This window comes from Lepidochelys olivacea (assembly GCF_965140295.1).
Source record: "Lepidochelys olivacea isolate rLepOli2 genome assembly, chromosome: 7".
Classification (NCBI taxonomy): Eukaryota; Metazoa; Chordata; order Testudines; family Cheloniidae; genus Lepidochelys; species Lepidochelys olivacea.
In genome coordinates this window covers 56,756,551-56,777,690 of record NC_140417.1, presented here as the reverse complement: position 1 = coordinate 56,777,690, position 21,140 = coordinate 56,756,551, and the positions used below count along the sequence as shown (strand labels likewise).

Here is a 21,140-nt window from a genome sequence, read left to right as displayed (position 1 = left end):
GACTGACACATTCCGGGGCTACCGCTACAGTGTTTGCCTGGGAGAGTTCTGAGGGCTAACTTTGCTCCTGCTGATTCCAAAGGCAGGCAGAGGAGATAATTTCAGGCCAGCTTTCCTATATGGGATGCCTGAGATGCATGGTTTGCTTACTTGCAGTGCTAGAGGTGCTTTCTGTTTTCCACTCTCCTCGCTTTATCTCTTTTCTTGGTGGGAAAACATTTTTCCTGGGTCCAAATTCATAAATGCCACATTCCACTTTCCCGGGAGCATTGTGGGACGGTCGTATAGGCACCGTGATTTCCAAGTCTAGAAGGGAAAATAGCCATGAACAAGTCAGTGGCAGCCTATCTCAGGTACTACAGGCTACTTATACATCCAAACAGAGGATTAAACATGAATTACTTGAGCACTGATTCCCACAGGGGCTTTGCTTCCATTGCTCAATTTCCATCAACATTCAGATGGGCTGGGCAGATCAACCACGTTGCTACTGCTTGCAAGAAGAAGGTCACAGATCTGAGTCATATTAATCTGGCTAAGTGCAAACAGAGGACACTTATCCACAGGAGCAGCCCCATGGACAATTAGCAGACACAGCCACCTCTGGGCTGGTGCAACATTTAGCATCACTGCTCTCTATGCACAAAAGAAATGTACCCATTGGAATGACTCAGTTAACACTTGGCTCCTCCAGTTCTCTTGCCCAGCTGTGGCAGTAGGTAGAGCATCCGAAGGGTTGATGTTAAAGTTCTCATGCCCTATTCCTGACTGCCACTGACGTGCTGGGTGCCCTGGGCGAGTCAACGAATCACTCTGCTCAGGGACGTGATGTCGTTGCTGCAGGCAAGAAGAGCTGAAGAGATGAAGGAGTCAACACTTGTAAAGCTCTTAGGCCATGAGAAGCACAACAGGAACGGTGAGGGGTGGGTAGGCTAGAGGCTATGGGCCGTGTACATGCATCTGCTACTTCAGCTCCACTCCTGCCTGTCAGAATCAGCTTTTTACCAGAGCTGGCCTTCTGGGTCTCCAAAATGGAACAGACAGAAGATCCAGCAGTCCAGATCCAGTAAGATCACACAGGGCAGCCCAGGTGCTGACCCAAACCTTTCCCTCACTCAAGCCAAGAGGGAGCCATGCTGCTCAGGAGCTGCGTGGCCTGACCTGTCCTCAGAATGAGGAAGCCGGCAGGTGGGGGGTTGCTGAGCACTAGGACAGCCTGAGTCTAAGGAGGAGGTGGTCAATGTACTGCACTAGCTTGGAGGCCAGGGGGTTTAGGCACCACCTAACGGAGGCTGTGGGAGAGGAGATCCCCCTCTTACACCTCCGGGTTGCCACCAAGCAGCAGCCTCACTTCTTGTAAGACATGACCGAGGCCCCAAGAGCGCAAAGCCTTCTCAGCCCTACTGAGCTGGGGCAGGTCTCTGCAGCCATCTGAGTCAGCTGCAGACATCTTGGAAGGGGCAACAGAGAGCTACAAGCTCTGGAACAGAGTCTTCAGCCCAGGTGCACTTTGCTGCCCCATCCCTGCTCTTCCCCACACTCCCCTGGCAGTTCCAGGCGTGTGACTGTGGCAGCCTCTTGTAGGGGCAGCATTTCTCCAGAAGTTCTATGGGGGCAGGCCATGTCAGCAGCCAGGCAGAGCTCTTTCAGGGATCCTGCAGATCCTTCCATACCAGCCTGACTGTCCAGACCCTCGGGTAGACCAGCACAGAGCTCCCCATCCACAGGAGTAAGGGGCCTACATGAAGGGGAAGGAATTGGCTCCGAACACTCAATCTTTAGAAGGCTGGTAGCTTCCAGGGCAGCTGGTTCCACCAGTGCTTAGTATGATCTCTCCTTCCCCCAAGATCTCTTGTATCAGGGAACTGTTTCATGACCAGGCGCTTGGCCCTTCAGCACAGCCTTTGATTCCTGGCTCTCCAGGGTCTTCCATTCATGGCCTAAGACTCACCCCTGGAGATGGGTAGCATCCTCATTTACAGACAGGGAAACGGAGGCACAGGCAGCTAAGTAGCTTACCCATGTTTTAACTGCCCATATATCATACAGGTGTGTATTTTATGTGTATATATTACACACAGATGGGTATACTAATATATTACACAGAGTTAATAAAATACATGCAGACAAGTTCCAGCCTACAAAGCCCACACAGATGAGTATGGGACTGGCAGATACTCTGCAAGTGACCCCATTAGTAGCTTTGTTACTGGAGAGAGAGTTTGAGTACATTTGTTACCTGAACGTTTTCCTGTTTTTTGCTTCTCAATTTGCCTCCGGGTGATGCTGTCTCGTAGCCGTTTCAGATTTTCCTAGAACGTCACAATACACTCTTTTCAGTGCTTGGGATAAATGAACACGGGCAGTTTTATGATAACACCAAGAATGTACTCAGGCTAACTCTGTCTCCAAGCTGCATCACCGGCAGCAAAATCTGGCTGGAGTTCAAATTGTGCGACTGGGTTTTAATCCCGGGAGAAGTCCACATGCTGTGCACACCGCTTTTCAGGAACCAAGCGATTTGAAGGGGCTCATGGCATATGTTCTGAATCAGGCTTAGAGACCCAGCAATATCTTGTGGAAGAGATCTGGAGAACATTCTGTCTGGAGAGGATTCTGCTGATCTCAGATACCCCAGTTTCCTCTGTTTCTATTCCCCCTATTATGGACACTAGCACAGAAAGAGGAGCTGTGCTGCTGCTCACTGCCCACCTGACGTCACCACCAGCAAGCAGGAAACGGTGAGAGCAGGAGGGGAGTGGGCTGCCACACATCCCAATTTCTGAGGCTCGGTCCTTGTGGAATTCAACCCCTCCCTGCTGAAACAAAGGGGGAACTGCAGTCCAGAAACACAGCTAGGGCTGATGAGACATCCCCACAACATGGCAGTGCCTGGTGACGTTGCTGTCTTATGGGGATGTGGGTGTTGCAGTGTGCAGAGAGGACAGTCTCAGATGACACAGCCTTAAAAAGAAGGCAACCCTATACAAGTGGAGATGCAGCAGTTGTACCCGCTAGGCAACTGAGTTGTGTTTAAAACCAGAGCAGCAACTGTACTCCACCAGGGGAGAGAGGATAACAGGGTGGACTTGCCTCTTAAGAGCTGTCCTCGTCTCCAAAGAACATCCCAGCAAATATCTGCTGGAACAATGGCAGCTGGCAGAAAACCTGCCCCCAGCAGGCCTTTAATCTAGGGAGAAGTGAAGGGTACTCATGAGGCCCTAAGGATAAAGAAGACCGCCCCTGAGTGAGAATGAGGTGGAGGAAGCGGCATGCTTTTGTCCTGCTAGCACCTACAGGAGTCTCAATCTCCATCAGCCCCCTGCAGCGCTCTCACGGACGCCAGGGCCGGCTCTGTTGCAGCGACCGAGAGGCTGTGCTAGGAGCTGGTGCCACATTTAAAGTGGGAATGCTGCTGTGGCTGGAATATGGAAACATTAAGACTTGGATGCTCATTTCCAGACCCCCACAACAAATTGCTGAGTGACAGTAACCCAATAAAAAGAACAGGAGGACTTGTGGCACCTTAGAGACTAACCAATTTATTTGAGCATGAGCTTTCGTGAGCTACAGCTCACTTCATCAGACCCAATGACTCCCTAATGGACTAGTCACAAGTTAGGTGCCTTTTCCAAAAGCAGGTTCTCCTGAATACTCTGAGAGTCATCAGTAAGAAGTCTCTGGAGGCCGTAGGTGGGGAAGCCTTCTCTCATTCTGCCTTGCAAAGTGCCAGGGGAGGATCAGCCCCACCCTGTTTCAGCACAGTACAGATGCTTGCCGCCAGTACACTGTTCCTGATCTGAGGTGGACAGGAACTGACAGCCTACAGAGATTAAAAAGTCACAAAAAGGCACAAAAAGTCATGGCCTCCTGACGAGCGTAGGGTGGCCTGTCTGATCTTAGTTGGGTGGGGCTCAGTCCAGTTCCGGGTGAGCAGGGATCCACCTTACAAAAGTCACCCCCACAGATGGTAGTAGGGGTCCCTCATTAGGCCATTTCAGCAGGAAGGCCAGTGACTGAGCAGGACAGGCAGACAGCTCCCTTCTGGCCCACAGGGACAGCCAATCCAGCTCAGAGGTGAGACCTGCTGGTGGGGCAATTTCAGAGACACTACCAATGCTGGCTGCACTATACCTATTCTGTAAGCAGAGAATGGAATTCACCAGCACCAAACGAGCTAAGAAGGTGTTTTTAACCGTGGCAGATGCCTGTACCTGCTGGAACCGGAATGATTCCGATCTCTTCTTCTGGTTCAGTTGCCACTCCTTAAAATGGAGCACGGCTTCATCAACATTGAGTATCCCCATCTTGACTTGTTCCTGTAGCGTAATTAACTGCCGCTGACCTGGGGTTTTCATCCCAGCGAATGGGTCATATATGCTTGATTGTGACTGGTCCCTGACCAGCCTGACTGCGGGCTCTGAAAAGAGAAAGTTAACCACGTACTGAGCTTGGCGTTGTTTTTTATACTCAGGGACACAGAGATTAGCTGCCCCACACCATTATGTTACTGCAGGGGTAGAGCAGAGATTCTTAACAGACAAATCAGAAAATGCCAGTGTCTAGTTCCAACAACCTAGGTCTCTTGTGCTTTCTGTGACATGCAGCTATTTAGTGGTATTCCCATCAAATCTAGAGGCCCTGGCCAAAATCAGGAGCCCTTGTTTGCAAACACATAGTAGAGACTGTCCCTGTCCTTAACGGCTTGGAGTTTAAATAGATGGCACACAGGAAATGAGGGGAAACTGAGACACAAAGCAGGGCAGTGACTTGCCCAAGGTCTCCCAGCTGGTCAGTGGCAGAGTCAGATCTCCTGACACCCAGCCCAGTGACCTAATTAACTAGAATAAGCTGCTTCTCAACCACTAAAAGCAAAGACCTGTTGCTGCCAGCCGGAGATCTTGAACACTGTGGTTTACTGGATCCACCACTGGAATGAGACTCAGGCCTGAGTTTTAGTCTCAGCTCTGCCACTGGCCTGCTAAGGTGACCCTGGACAGGTCACTTCCTCTCTGCTTTGTTTTCCCCATATATAAAATGGGAAGAAGTATACCGACCTTCTTTGTAAAGCATTCTAAGAACACTTGATAAAAGCCTCCACGACAGAGCCACGTATGACTATTAAGGCCCCGATTTTGAAATCCAAGAAATTGTGGGTGGCCCAGTACCTATCAGGGTCAGACCCCTGAGGTTTGGGTACAACACTAACAGCATCTTGTAATGAACACTGTGAATCTAATGGGACAAACCCTGAATACAGGGTTTGGCTTCTAGGAAACCACCAGCTCTATAAATGGAACATCCTGCCCCAACTTTGGGCAGGCCAACTTTACTTTTCACTGAAAAAGCTGGATTATTTTCTGTTTACACTTCTCCATTTTCACTGATTATAACAGCGATAGTGACCCCTGAGTCTGACACTTCCTGACAGCAAGTGAGTGGCAACTGATAAAGCTGGTTGTTAACTACCAGGAAACAACGCCCCGTCTTAAGGCACTCCCCTGAATGTCTTAGAGCATTTTAGTATAAACACAACAAAATGAACTAAGGATGTATGGCCCAACAAACAATCATACCGGTACTGGAATGCCTCATTGGCGACAAATACAGCCCCACTCCTCTTACCAGCATAGAGGAATAAACCACCTCCCAGAGACAATCCATAAACAAAGCAAATAGCTAGCCTTGCAGTCACGAAGCTAGGATCCTCCCTGGCACTCTGTCGTAGGGAGCCAGAAGCCCGATGGGTGAGGAGTCATGTGAGCGTTAGAGGAGCTGGTCAGCTCTCTGGCACATACACACACTTCATTCACATTAAATTAGCTTGCCACCTTTCCTCTTGCATTATTGGAAAGTTCTCTGAAACAGACACCTGACTTACCTTTCTTAATCTTCTCTGCAGAGACATATAGATTCCCAGGTCTTTCGTGAGCTTTCCCTGCAAATACTATAAAACAGGTATTCCTTAGACACCTCGCCACATCACAGACAGGACAGAAATGGTAAGGTTACACACAGGAAATCGAGTAAACCCACTGAAGTCAAGGGAGAAAATAAGACAAGGGACAGCATGGTAGAAACACCCTTCCCGTGGACAGAATTCAACCATGCAATCCATCCCTAACAGAGGACTGAATACATTTTTCCAGAGATGTTTTAGTGTCAGGCCTGCTGCTGGATGCCCCTTTAGATGATGCTCCAGAATCTGGTTATAATTCCTTTTTTAAAGAATCACAATGTGTGTATTCATACAAAACATTACGATGGAGAGTTCCAAAGCTGCCTAGAAGATAATTGCACAACTCGCTTTAAAGTCAATGGAGATTGTGCATCTAAGCCCCCTAGGTAGCTTTGAAAATTTCAGCCATAATGGGTGGTTTTGTCTACATAAGAATGGCCGTACTGGATCGGACCAAGGGTTCTTATGTAGACAAAGCCATTTACATTTCGTCTCACCTTTTCAGAGGATCTGAAATAAAAATTATCTTCATGGTAGGGTTATCTAGTGGTTAGAGAAAGGGACTGGAGACAGGACTCCCAGGCTCTATTTCCAGCTCTACGGATTCAGTGACTCCTTTACATAGTCTCTGTACCTGAAGTTGCCCATCAGCACAACAGCCATGCCATTGTCTACCTTGTAACTTTAGGCACTCCCCAACTAAACTGGGTCTGTCCAGAGCAGACCATTGCTGATACTGGCTTTGAAAGCCTGCAGCCTGACTGCTCACACTAGAGGTATAACTCAAACCAAGACCTCAGGATGCAAACACCACAGTGTTTTGGGAGAGGGAAGAAGGGTGAAATCTAGATCTGGATCCCAACAGGAGGCCCATCTCTTATGGAATGAACCAGGAACCTAGAGGTGAATAATCTAAACTCTGGGGATTTTGGAAGCCAGGCGAGGATTCTCATCAAGGTCTGGGAGGTGGGCCCATTGCTGTCCCACTTCTATAACAGGTACTCCATGCAGCGTTTGCTCTGCTCTGTACTGCTGAGCACAGAAATACAGATGGTTCTGGTACAGGACTCACCTTTGGAAATGTACAGCTCCTTGTCTTGATGAAGGGAGCTGGAGTCAGGCCTCGGAACAGGAACTGGAGGTCTGTTGACCATTTCCTGAGGGAAGTCATCCTGCTCCACAGTGTAGTAAAGTTCATTCTCGCCACACTGCTGGTAGGGATCATCCTCCGAATCTGGCACATCTTTGCTACTGCCTAGAAAGCAACTACAGTCAGTGAGACACCAAGCTACCCGAAGGTGTGCTGCCATCGGCACTCTAGCTCTCACCAATCATACAGCACACTGTGCCTGATGACATTGGCCATAATTGAATGGAAATAGCCACTCTAATTTTTGCAGTGGTTTTTAAGTGCCTAGGACAGTTCTTTATCTGGTCACCAATGTCTGGTAGTGGGTTAAGTGCCTGAAGCAGGTACCACCTTGTTTGGTGCAGGTATTTTTAACAGTGCCGGTTCCTTCCTGGATCACGAAGGACTGTAGTGGAAAGCTGTAGGGCTGTAATAAATTTGGGATGTTAACAGTGTTTGTTGCTTGCATTAGTCGTCTGCCATCTATCGGATCCCAGCTGCTAGCGAACCTATCAGAGCACTGGGTTTCAAAGGCCAGCATCTTAGCGGGGTTAGTATATTTACCGGCTGCTGAAACTGACCAAAAGTTGTGTTATCTGAGGAGCATTATTCCTTTCTCTGCTGCAGCCACTGGCCGAGAGGTCTATGGGTCTCTTCTGATAGGAAGTAATTCCTGTGTTCCTGTCTGCGTATTCACTAACTGGAATGCTGATGTCTTGGCATGGGAGTTGCACCAAGTCCACTTGGATCCTCTCAGTGGAAGAAACCCTCTCTGGTACTCACACCCTGAGCACCTTGCAATCTTTAACCTATTTATCCTCAGCACCCCGGTGAGGTAGGAGAGTGCCATTGTCCCCACGGGGAACTGAAGCACAGAGAGGTTTAAATGACTCACGCAAGGTCACAGCATGGAACTGAACCTGGGTTTCCTGAGGCCCAGGCCCAGCCCCTGGCCCTAGTCACTGGGCCACCCCTCCCCCTTCAGAGAGGCACGTGACCCAGAGCTGACACTGCATGGCTGGCAAGGGCAGGGGAATGTGCAGAGCAGCTGGGGCATTAGTGTTAGCGGGGGTAGTTCAGTCTTGTTCTGCTTCTGAGTTGGTGACGTGGAGAAGCAGAAGAGGAGCCACCAGGTATCTGAAGAGTCAGAGAAGCAGCAAGGGCTGGGGACTCAGAGCATGTCGGGGAGGGTGGCGGCACAGAGCTGAGGGCTAACTTGAGTTGGAGAATGCAGAGGGGCAAGGATCAGAGCTGGGAGCCAGGTAGGCAGCAGCATTTGGCCAGGGCATCCAAGAGGGCAGCAAATCAGGTTTCCCAGTTGGATTTTGTTCCCTCCAGCCATGCAATAAGAATCACATTTTCACACTGGCATGAAATCCATGAGCCCACTGTGGCCTGGCTCATTTCATCTTCCTGACTTCACCTAATGGCCAGTTCCTCCACGAGGCCCATGCGCCCTCCCGAAGGCTCAGAGCAGCACTGGCGGGTGCCAGCCTGCAGCAGGCTTTCCCAAAGCAACACTCAGGCCTAGTCTAGGCTTCTAAGGTTTTTCGGTATAGCTCTCCTGACAAAACCTCCCTAGTGCAGATCCAGCTTATTATACCAGCAAAAAGTTGCATTTGCCAGTGTAGCTTAGCACAGCTTATTTCGCTTGCCAAACAAATATAAACTCTACCAGCAAAACTGCTGGTATAAGCCCTGGCCTCAGACACCTATTGCTCTCCAGAGAGCAACAGCACCTGGTTCACCCAAGCAACTCCCCGATACTTCCTAGCTTATCAGCAGCACATTCTCCTGAAAATGATCCCTTGCCATCAATGGGAGACTAGCAGCAGAGAGTGATTAAGATACTTAGTGGCTGGAATTCAAAGACGGCCTCATAGCTGCATGGCGGTTGATTATCTGACCTGCACAAGCAAAGAGTAAGAGGAATCCAACCTCACACAGTTTTATTTCTCCTTTCCAGGCTGCTATTTTCCACAGAGGTCTTTTTGCCTAAGCCTCCCCAGCTTCCTGTGGTATGGAGAAATGCCCCAGCTTTCCATAAATAAGGTTTAAGATAGCCTCCCTTACAGGCCAGAATTTGAACAAACACCCTACTAAGGTCATCAAGCGATCCATCTGAAATGATGTGAAATGTTTTACCCAAGGGCAGATCTTAGATGTTCAGCGTTTGGTACAAGCAGGATAAGCCGTTTTAGAAGCAGTGTTGCCAACACATGGTTTTAGCCCGAGTGTCACAGCATGTGGCATTGGGCAATCGAGAACCTCTGCTTTCATTCCAATAAAAAGCCATCGGCTAGCCCTCGTAGTTCTGGAGAAAAGCGTGAAAACCTGACCTGAGCGTACAGTAAAGGCCCACAAACCAGAAAGCAAAGAAAAACCCACAGTCTCATGATCTTTGAACGCTTACGGCTGCCCACGCTGGAGACAATGGGGTTCAAGAGAAAGACTGTTCTCAGTTCTGAAAGTTAGTATTTGCCTCCTCCTCTCCCCAAAGAAACTTGGTCTACGAATGCCAACTTCGTCATTAGGTTGTCTGGCCCAGGAGGTGTGTGCAGTCAAATCTGCTGACTTCAGTGACAACAAAATATTTGGCTGTTACCTCTTAACCCAACAGAAACACACCTAGCAGGGGGAGCTGGATTAGATTCCTTCTTGTGCAGCCACAGGATTGTTCACTAAATTCTATGAGTTGCACCTGCAGAGAGTGGGTTTGCACAGCATCACTAAAGGCCTAGTTTGACTTGCAGAAACTTGGGCTTCTCGACACAAACATCTAGTTCTCAGCAAGCTGGGGTATGAATCTACCCCACGCTAGCCTGCCACGGACTAACTGTCTGTGTGGACACTGCTGACGCATTTGTTAATACACTTTGATCTAGTCCTCTTTGGAACGGGACTAGATTAAAAGTGCATTAACAGTTTGTTAATGTGTCCATGTGGACAGCTGGTCTGTGGCAGGCTAGTGCAGAGCACCCCTCCTGCCCCCCCCCCACCCCCGGCTTGCCACAAACTAATTGTCAGCGTAGACAAACCCTTAGTTGCTGGTGATGTGAGAGAGGGATATAATCCAGACTGGCTCTCAGGGGCCAGGCAGAGTTCACAGGGATGCTAGATAGGAAGACCTGGAGCCCCATTATGCCATTTCTACAGAGCGGAACCCCTTCTGGAGCATCGTACATGCAGAAACCAATTGGGCCAAAAGCTTTCAAGACAGGTACCTCAATTAAGCACCTAGCAGAGGTCTGGTCTTAGAGGTTCTTGGCACCATCCTTTCCCACTGAAGTCAATGCAGAGGCCACATCCCTATCTGCACAACCAGGTAGTTGAGGATAATAACTAGCCACTCTTAGTCAAAAGTCAAACTCCTCCTGCAGGCAGATCTGCACTTGGGCCCTGATTCAGGGTGGCTGAAATCCTCTTAACATGGAGAGCAGAAGGCCACAGAAAGGCAAGTGTTTTCAGCAGAACCTCCCTGTCTGAATATTCATGTCACTTAACAAGTGAGGAGGGGATAGAACCAGAACTGGATCTTACTCTGAGTTAAAACACGAATCAAGTTGGTTGTGTTACCATGCAGATACATCAACCACCTTCCCTGCTGTACTGAACACTTTACAGCAGATGCGGAAAATACCCAGTGCAGCAGAGCCGTTCACCTTGAGCACTGGGAGTTTGCGTCTATCCTTACAGAGCAGGACGAAATCTCAAACAGAATTCATTTTAATTAGCCCTAACCCACCCTCCCCCACCACCTCCACTCTCCACCCGCCCCCCAGCTCTCACCTTCTAAAAATTTGCGGATCATAGAATCTTTTGTAGTCAGAGAAAGCTGGTCTCTAGCGATTGGGGCTTCGGGTTTTGACTGAAGCATCTCAACATCTGGAAGAACAATTAGGAAGAGTAATCCATTAACTATGTCTTCAACCACACCAGGTTTTCCATTAGCTGTTCACAAACCCAGTATGATTAGCGGACCTGAGATTTCTGAAACATCTGGGCCTACTGACCAGTCACTCAACTTTAGGATGGACAATTTGGACAATTCCAAGCACAAGTATTTGCCTCAACAGATGATTGTGGGGCTAAGTCCCAGTAAGACTAGATAGAGTTCCATGCCTACTCTGAACAGCGAATTTACTGCACTGTATCCAATCTAAAACCATGTCTACACTACAGGGACTCTAGCACCATAGCTACATGGTGTAGACGCATCCTATGGCAATGAAAGGGGTTTTTCCATCACTGTAGGAACACTGCCTCCCCAAGCGACAGTACCTAGCACAATGGAAGTTAGGTTAGCGTAGCTATGGCGCTCCGGAGTGTGGATTTTTCACACCCCTAAGCACCGTAGCTATGACAACCTCCATTTTAAGTGCGGACGAAGCCTAATACCAGCACTGGAACAGTAGAGCAGTGATACTACAATTAAGTCTAAATTCTAACCGTGTCTTTCTTTGCCCATAACCTCACAACACTTTCACCTTTCAGGCTGAAATTTCCAGGCGGGATCCCTGCCTGGAGGAGACTAGTGTATAGAAAGGCTCAGCTGTTTAATGTGAAGGCAGATACGCTATTCCCACCAAACAAGTTTTGTGTGATGCTCTGCAGCTGAAATGGCTGGAGGGGAAATTAAGATTGTAAACTATTTAGGATAGACAGAGACTGTCTTTACTACAAATCTATACAGCAGTTAACAATGAAGCCCCAATGTGGTTGGAGGCTCTAGCTGCTAGCAAATCTGCAGGTGACAGGGGGAGTGCCATATGGTAAGGAAAGGGCTCAGGGAAAGGCAGTAAGGTCTAAAAGGGAACAGACCTTGACGGCAGACTAGAGGGTCCCTGAGCCGGAACCTGAGTAAAGGGTGGATCCGGGTTCCCCTGCCAGCCACTGAGGAAGTGGCACTCTGAGGCAGTGAATGGGAAGGCTGCCCAGGATTGCTGAAGGAAGGGGAAAACATGTCGAGGGAGGTGGCTGGAGAGCCAAGTCACAAAGAGGCAGCAGCAGCTCATGGAGCAAGAGTGGGGCTTCCGACCCAGAGAGAGAGGCGGAAAGATGGTGTGCCACCATGGGAAGGGATGTTGATTTGGCATGCTATTCCCCTGAGTGACCAGGAGGAGGCACCATCCTGGCATGGAGTGGCGCACCCTGTCACAGACCCCTATTCAGCACGTCAGCACATTCTTCCGGGCTTTGCCGATCAGGGATGAACTTTAAGAATGTTAAGCAAGTGCTTTAACTATTACAGGCCCCATCTGTGGAAATTCATGTTTTGATCAAGTTTGGTTTTAATGTGGCCAAGTTATAAGCCACTGAAAGTCGCTATGCTCAGTACATTTTGCACAGGATTTCTGCCAAGTTCCTCAAGTGCGCAGCTAAGAAAGGCCGTTGCTGTACAGGCAGAGGCGAACAACAGAGTTGTGTAGTGGAGAGTTTAGTGAAGTTGCCAACAGGGCGTTGAGGATTAGCTACTGTTTGGAAGACACTTTGGGCTGCTCAGCTGGAGTTGGCTATGCACGTCCAATGTTTCAGCATTAGAGTGCATATCTTTGTACAGAAACTTGTCATTTTGATCCAAGTAATAAATAATTTTAACAGACTGATATTTACAACTTATACAATCAGCCATGAAACAAGCCACTGATGTATGGATTTCGGAGTGGAGTAGACAGCATTGGGAGTGCAAAATTCCTTTCCTTCTCCGCATAGAAAACAAAGAGACAGCCTCATGTTCCCCTTTTTTGTCAGTGCTCTGCAAAATCATTAGACCAGCACAGTAAGAGGAAGTTGGGGAGTTTTCTATTGCGTAGCCAAATCTTTTCACCATGTAGTGTCAACTACCGGAGATAACTACTGCATAAGAAGGCTACTGCTTTTCTGGGTAAAATCGATCTATCTAGCCAATAAGTTGTCAATCGATTTCAGGCAGAGAAAATCTTATACTAAGGGATCACTGTTACACTTGGTTAGTGAGTGACCCATGATAGAGACCAGATCTGTTTTATGGGGCATTAGCCAGGATTAGTTAACTCACTAATCTCACCAACTGCCTGTAGGGTATGTGTTCCGTTTATGGGGTGTTCTTTTTTTCCTTTACCAGTAGAAGGCCAAGCTGATTTTGCCAAGGAAGAGTAAAAACTATAATGGGACCCCAAACTTTGCCCAGCTGAGAGCCACACTGGAAACTTGCCAGGAGTCAAAGGACAATACCTAATTGGTATGAAATACAGCAGCTTACAATATTAGACACTGCTGTACTGCAGACTCCAAATGGACAAAAAATAAGAGACCAAGACACCAGAGGTAGGTTATCCTCGTGCACTGTCCCATATACCCGACTCCGTAGGAGGATGAACCATAAGTATAAATAAAATATCAAGTATGTGACATTACTCAGTGAAGTAGGCGAAGAGGTTAGTGACAGATCACAGGGAACTGCAGACACTGACTCCGTGGGAGAGAGATTAGCTTCCCCGATGTAGGCAGGATCTTGGGCTTGACTGACAGGCAATTACCACATCATTGTCTCCTGGCACACAGATCTGCCTTGTATATAGATGACACCTATTAATGTCCTACCCATGTCCCCAGATCGAGCTGAAGCCTTGGACATCTCCCAGATGGATTATCTATTCCCCTTACCTCATCAGAAATGAGACTCTGGAGCAGGGATTAGGGGGAGAAGAGTCACCTACAAAGTCTGGGCCCCACAGCCACGTGCCCAGCAATAGTTTGCAAGTGACCCCAGGTTTGCTTGAGCTAGTCAGGGGACCTAGGGTGAAGGATCTTGTGGCGTGAAACCAGCAGGGAGAGGAGAAGCCATGCTGGAATCTCAGGTGTCATGCTAGGTAGGATTTAAGATAAAAGACTGCCCTCCGATTTCCCTTCCCACTCTGTGCAGCGACTGGAGACTTCATGTGGGTTAGCAGCTTCTCATTGAGCCAACAGAGCATTGGACCTTCTGGAAGTTCAGTCACTGCCCCTTGGTCTTAGAGACACCAACAATACACACGGGCTGCCTCAGTGCATGGCTGCACCTGCCTTTTATGTTAACCTGTAAAGAAACCCTTGCCCCCATCTCCATTAAGTCTTCAGAGCCACTTGTAATCAGCTATTACCGAGTGCACACACAAAGCCAGCTGTGTTCAGAGGTCAGTTCTCTATTACTTAACACAAAGACTTCAGTGTTTTGCCATAATCCCATCCCAGAATTTTAAAGCAGCAACATTTTGTGCACGATTCCGTTCGCTCACCTGAGGAAGACAAGAAGGCTGCAGTTCTGTGTACTATCTACAGTCCATAGACACAGGTTAGAAAAACCTTGTCTATGCGGGGGATGGGGGAATGGGGATAACACAGCTCACTACCATGGGAAAAGACAATGTGAGCAGCTAACAAAATCCACTCTACTATCCACTCTTAGTAGGGAGTCAAGGGTTCTGAAACCTCGTTCTGCACTTCACAGCACAATCGTTTAAAAGCTGCTGTTCCAGCAGTGTCCCTTCCGGGGGGGGGCAGGGGGGGAGCTTGCGAGATTAACTATTTAACTCTCTAAAGCATGAAACTCTGGCTCCATTAGTTCCTGCAGCTGGATGGTCTATGGTTAAGGTAACAGGGCTGGGAATCAGGCAGGTAATCTGGTGTCCCAGATCTTTGTCCAAAGTCACATGTACACAGCGGCAGAGGGGAAGTGACATGGTTGTTTCCCCATCTAAAATGGAGTTAATGTTTCTAAGGTGGCTGGAAGCAGGGGCACCAGAACAAGGGGGACCAGGGGGCCATGGCCCCTCCATTATTTACCGGCCATAAGGTCAAGTGACAGGGGAATGGTGCGGAGAGGAGTGAGTGGTGGGTGGGGCCCAGGGGAAGGGGTGGTGCAGGGGCAGAGTCTTGGGGGAAGGGGCAGAGCAAGGGCGGGACCTTGGGGGAAGGGGTAGGATCTCGGGGTGGATGGGTAACATGGGGGTGGGACCATAGTTCGGGCGCCTGTGGCCCCCCCACTTTTAAGGTGCTTTGGCTGCTCGTGGCCGGAAGATTGCAGTTTGTTAAATGCACTGAAGTCAGTGGACGCCAGGCCCTAGAAAAGGGCAGAATGGTATTTGAGTAATTCCTAGAGGGGGAAAAGTCACAGCTGCAGACAGTAACGTTAAAACAATTTCTATAGTGGGGGTGCTGAAAGCCATTGAACCAAACTGTAAACTCTGTATATGATGGAAACCACTTCAAGCCAGGGGGTGCTCCCACACCCTCAGCACCCCTAGTTCCAGCATCCTTGGCTGCAGACAAAAATAGGTGTCATAATTAGCAAGTCAAAATGTGGGTCACAGAACTATCTAGCCGAGGAAGGAAATGCCTTCCCCTGGCTGGGAACAGAGTGAACAGGGTCAAGAAACACATAGCCTTGGAGGAGGGCAGAGGTTCCTCATAGCTTTCTCCTACAAGTAAATCATTGCTCTCCTTATTGGTTCAGAGACTGGATAAAAATCTGCACCTTCACACTCCAGTCAGTCGTTACTGAGCTGCATGTGCTAAGGCCTTAATACATGGAACCTTCTTCAGTATAAGAAACAGACCCGAACAGTGGCAATCTACAGACATGGGACATTGACCAGTTCCTTGACATTGTCTGGTACTTCACTGCATTACAGGATGTGTTCTGCTTCACACTTTAAGGAGACAGTTCCATTGTTCCCTCCATCAGGCTTCACTACTTGCCCTTCCTAATCAGGCACAGCAGACCCTACTACCCTCTGGCATCTTCTTAGGAAAAGCACATTCGATTCCAGGCAGGGAAGTTTGCCGTGCACTTAGATCAAAAAGAACCCACTGGTTAAAGGTTAGTCAACCCCCAAGAGTTGGGAGGTGGAAGTTGGGAGGAAAGCTCTGGCACACACAGATTCATTCAAAAGGCCACATTTCCTAGTGATCCAGGGTTTGGAACTGAGCAGGAGAGGTTGGTGGAGGAAAAGAGTTCACAGTGGTTAAGACAAAATGGTCCCTTTGTCCACAATGCAGAAGTGAGGTGAAACGGATAACTCCCCCTTCATACTTCTTGGCTGCTGTTTGTAACATCCACCTGCAACCCACACAAACCTGCTGCAATTTCCTTATGCCTGGAATTTTCAAATACTTGTAAGGTCAAATGTAAGGTGTAATCAGAGGGGAATTCTACTGAAGGGGGAATTCCTACAATTAATGGGATGAAATTAACTAAAGGACAATTTAGGCTCAATATCAAAAAAATTCTTAACAGCAAGAGCTATTTGGCTGTGGGCTAGTTTGTGAAGGGAAGTGGGTTTTGCGCATTTAGAAGGACACTGGGGAAGTGACTGTAGGGAATAACCCTGCACTGGACAGGGCCGGGGACACAGAGTTCTGTACAGGAACAGTTCTTTCCTAGTTCTGTGGTTGTGTGGCCCATCTTAAAATTGAGCTTCATGGGACACTATCACACTGGTGTCTAAATCTGTCCTAATCCTGGCACAAGTATCACCTCTTCCTGGAACTGAACGGTTAGAGAAACTGTCAGACCCACAAAGTAAAAATTCCTTGCACAGAATCCATTTCCATAGGCCGAGAGAGAGAGAGAAAAGCATTGAAAAGATGAAAGGGATCAAGACTAGAGACTGGCTGGGGGACTCAAGCACCAGTGTATAACCTGAAGCTGTTTTTAACGCTTTGAAACTGATTACATTTCAAATAGCTTCTCATTCAGCTAGGTGACCCCTTGGTGCTTTCAAGCTTTCTCGGGTCAGTTCTCGAAGTGTGTGGCAAGAACTGTGGTCCAATCCTGCCAGGTGGCCATGTTGCTCATATGGTTGTGGCTTAGTATGTCCCTTGTTCAGAGAAGCCATTGGAGATACTAGAAATCAGTTCCAACCTGGAGGGAATGTGTGAACAAACATCATGTTTCACTTTTCTATGTAGTCTTTCATTTCCTCAGAGCTTTAACTAAGTGCTAAATCTTGAAATCTATAATCATTAAGTCAGTCCTAACACAGGCAATACTCCCACCACTTTCAATAAGGGCTTATTTCAGACACCAGTCAAACATCTGCATGCTGAAATAACTGCATCAACACTAAGTTACACCACCAGTTGAGCTGTATCCGTCTCTACACCAATACAGTTACATAGGGGCAAAAACTGTTTAGGCCTAAGAATTTTCCCAGGTAAAGACTCCGTAAGGCCTTCAAAGATTTATTCTTTATACCACCACCAGCCCCGTGGTAGAAGGGGATAGCCATGTGGAGCACAGAAAGCACAACACAGCTCTGGACACAAGAGCAAACACACTGTTACAGAAAGTGCTCAAGGCTCTTTGTCCATGCAGACGGACCAAACCTCAGACTTAAAGAACAGCTCTGTTCTGCATAGTTTTTAAGATGTCACCCTCTTGTTCAGATCTGCTCCTTGTGTGAATTCAGAGCCAAGATTGCCCACTAGTGACAGAATTTTTTGTTCTTTACTTCTGCCAGCCCCTGCAGAGCCAATACAGCAGTGTGTAAGCTGGATTCAGTTCCCTTTTGTGCACCAAGAGAATCACTTCGTTCTAGTCCTTCAGACCTCTGCAAAGCCACCAAAGTCACTGGCCTTGTGCATGTGTCGCAAGAGCACAATGCGGCCTGCAGAACCTTTGCTACTGGTGAGGTTCAGAAAGCGCAGCCCGACTCAGACCCCAAGTTTGCAGTACTGGCAATCAGACCACTTTTACTCGTCAGCTGAGCACATTTGATCTGAAGTCGGAGAACACAGTACGAGGCCATTTTGAGAGCACAGCTACATTCTACATTCCAATTCAAAAGTCTCAGAGACTAAGTTATAGGAAACCCTACACCAAAAGAATTATTAGGTTACTGTAGAGTCTAGGCATTTCAACCCACTAAACTCAACTAGTTTTTCCTCTGATTTTTTTGCCCTGCCCACATTAAATACCTTACACAGAGATCCACCCATTCTCCATAGAACTATCCAAACCAACATCTAGAAACCAATTCTATGCAGACCACTTCTGAAACAGCACATGTTAGCCACAGCTCCCCAGCCCTCACTCAAGGACTAGGGACAAAGGGATCTTTGTGGCTGAGGCATACAATTGCTCCTGCTGCTTGTTCTCCACCTGAAATCGTAACAACCTGGTTTTGTAGCAACATAACCATCTCCACAGCAACCAAATGAGACGTCACAAAGACGGGATTATGAATTCAGGTGAAGGATAAACAGCAGTGGCAATTGAACCCCTAAGCAACACAGATCTTGTTTTAGAGTGTCCTTCATATTCCTATGGGGGAGGGGAAGCAATCCAAGATATATTGTCTATAAGCAGAAGTGTTTCAGTAGGAGAAGTTTTCCCTGAAGCAATGAATTCTTAAAGTGCCAACACACTCCCTTCCCCTCCACTGACAGCTGACTTTCTCCCAAGCACTTAAACAAGAACAACCCACACTTTTTAGCTTGTCCTGCCTCCCTTCAAGTCACTACACTGGCTTCTCAGCTTCTACATCAGACTGAAGTTCCTTGTCCTTCCTTTTAGAGCTCAGCCCTACTGTACAGGAAGTGCCTTTTTACCATACTGCTTTCATGCAGAGCAAGATCTGCAGTCTAATGATGAAAGCGTTACTTCTTTTTATGCCGGTTATCTCAAAGCCAACAGTAGCCCAACCATCTTTTAGAGCTGCTGGTGTGGACAGAGCAGAAATGTTACAATCAAAACACAGTATAAATGCAGTCAGGGACCTGCCATGTGTAAACACTCGGCTTAACATAATAAGAGATTGAGTATTGACACGGTCTGCAACACTCCACACAACGTAAAGTCTATACATACACAGATCGTCTGAGGCATCCGGGGCAAAATTGGCCATGGATTCATAGAGCTCATCATCACAGCCAGGATTCAGGGAGCATTTCATCAGCAGGTCGGTGGAGAGGTGAGCCATGGACTCATAAACAGAGTCATCTTCCTCACCCTGCATCAGCTCCTCCTTAATGTGACTCTTCAGCATATCAGCAGTTTCCTGGAGGAGGGAGCGTAAGCAAAAGACTCAGGAAGGAGAGGATCAGGGAAATAAAGCTGCTCTTGCTATGTGAGGTGCAGTGCATTAGCATGTTCTGATTTACTGAGTGCACGTGCATCCATCTAGTGTCCAGAGTTAGCAGATTGAATTACTGCCCATGCTCTAAGCAAGCAGAGAACTTAAGTCTCCAGGGACATCAGTCTGGTACATTTCACCAGCACATCCATCCTCTGAGCCCACAACTGCATCTGCAGGTCTCCCCTTCTGGGAAGTCGGTGCCAATATCAGGATAAGTCTGCCACCCACTTGTAATGGAAAGAGCCTTCCGGTGTAAACCCATATCTAAGGCTGCATGGACCTTCGTCCTCATCGTAGCGGCACAGACCCGGGGCCTATGCTGCAGTGGATAGCCAGGTCTCTGAGAGGCCACCCAAGCTGTCTCTAATAGCACTAGCACCATCATGAGATCCTCCCTGGCCACCTGCCGTTGGGCTGGCTCTTCTGTGGAGCTGAAGGGGGTAGCTCAGTGGAGGAGCAAGCTCAGGTGCAGGAATCCAGCACCAGGAGGGGGACAGAAGGAGAGAGAACCCAATCCCCCCAGATGCAGAACAGCCATTTACAGAGGAGGCAACATGGGAAAGTAGGAGAGCTGGCTTGACCCCCAAACCAGCAGCTGCCGCCACTACTGCATGGCGTGGAGATTGCAGATTCCCCTGCCTAGCCCTGTGACGTATTAGTGATCAGGGGTGATGCTGTGTTTGCCTTTGGCGGCTATTCCGGGTACAGGCGAACACCCCTAGCCAGCGGGCACAACGTTTAAACAGTTGCTGCCCCTCTGCTAACTCCGCCTCAAGCCTCACATACTTGGAAGTGCCAGGACACATGCCAAGCTCATTCTAAGGTGGTGATGGCTCAACAGAAGCTGCCCTTGGAGACTTTAGCTGGAGATGCAGATCAAAGAAACAGTTCCTCGCCCCAAGCATTAGCAAGAAAGGGCCAGCCCCTGCTTCACTCTGGATTTAGTTTCCTCTTTTTTTGACAGCTGTACTAGAAGATGTTCTGGGAGTGCACAGCCCGTCTACTCCGAGAGACCAACAGGAAACCTCACAGCTGATCATCGCTTGTGTAATACCAGCCACTTTCATTTCTCAGGGCAGTGGAATTCTTTATGCAGGTGCCGCGCTGGAGAGCAGCGCTAATTTTACAAGGCCTGCGCCAGTGAGGCAGAACGCTTCCCCAGCTGCTCTCCCCCTAACCCAACACCGACTGTGCTCCAGGCCCAGCCACTAGCTCTCTGCCATACAGCTGGAAGGAGCCTTCTTTCCTCGCCTCCTCTGGCTATTGCCACAGTGGCTTTTTGGTTGTTAGCATCTGCAGCTCTCGCCCCCACCAGTGGCTGCACTAATGCAGACCACTGACTTGTGCTTACAGTAAGCGGGACATGGCGGATAGCGCATTGGGGTTGCTATTTCAAGCCTGACTAGCTCTCACACCACAACAGACGTGGGAGAAAAAGCTAGCACAGGCCAGGCCAGGCCTGTGACGCTCATGATGTATTGATCAAAGAAAAGGGTTGGAGGTAGCTGGATTTTCTCAGCCTCCTGCACTTCTCCTGCACTTTAATGAAAGAGGCGATTCACAGGCTTGTAACTCCCCTGATTTCAGGGGAAGGCCACACAACCTGGCTAGTAGCTGCCCATCGGGAGCCTGCACAGTCCATTTTAGTCTGTCACTTGTCTTTGCGCAGAAAACCAGCACAAGACCTAAGCAGCACCCAAGTCTTCAAAACAGGGCTTCACCCCTACCGGGGAGGGTGAACATCCCTCCCCCTCCATCGTCTCATTAAGTCCCTCCATTTTCATACGTGTAGCCCCCAAGCTAACAAGTGCAAGGCCTTCTGCACAGAGATTTAAACCCCCAAGGCGTCACCCTTGTGCTTGCAAAGTGCTTGTCACGTTCAGAGCACTTCCCCTCAGCTCCTTTTCCTGCTGCTTTGAAGTGACAAAGTGCAAAGACTTTGAAGTGCAGGCAA

General features: G+C 48.5%; 1 protein-coding gene across 3 annotated transcripts in view; it reads right to left on the bottom strand.

The window, feature by feature from the left end:
* The window catches only part of PIK3AP1 (phosphoinositide-3-kinase adaptor protein 1), an 87,917-nt gene that overhangs the window by 9,057 nt on the left and 57,720 nt on the right, over positions 1-21,140 (bottom strand). For all 3 annotated transcript variants that reach the window (XM_084634079.1, XM_084634078.1, XM_084634080.1), the window contains 7 exons: positions 18,919-19,108; positions 10,878-10,973; positions 7,032-7,214; positions 5,882-5,947; positions 4,215-4,420; positions 2,240-2,312; positions 151-306 (listed from right to left, as the gene is read on the bottom strand). In XM_084634079.1, the coding sequence (XP_084490205.1) occupies positions 151-306; positions 2,240-2,312; positions 4,215-4,420; positions 5,882-5,947; positions 7,032-7,214; positions 10,878-10,973; positions 18,919-19,108 (970 nt within the window). The remainder of the gene's footprint in view (positions 1-150; positions 307-2,239; positions 2,313-4,214; positions 4,421-5,881; positions 5,948-7,031; positions 7,215-10,877; positions 10,974-18,918; positions 19,109-21,140) is intronic.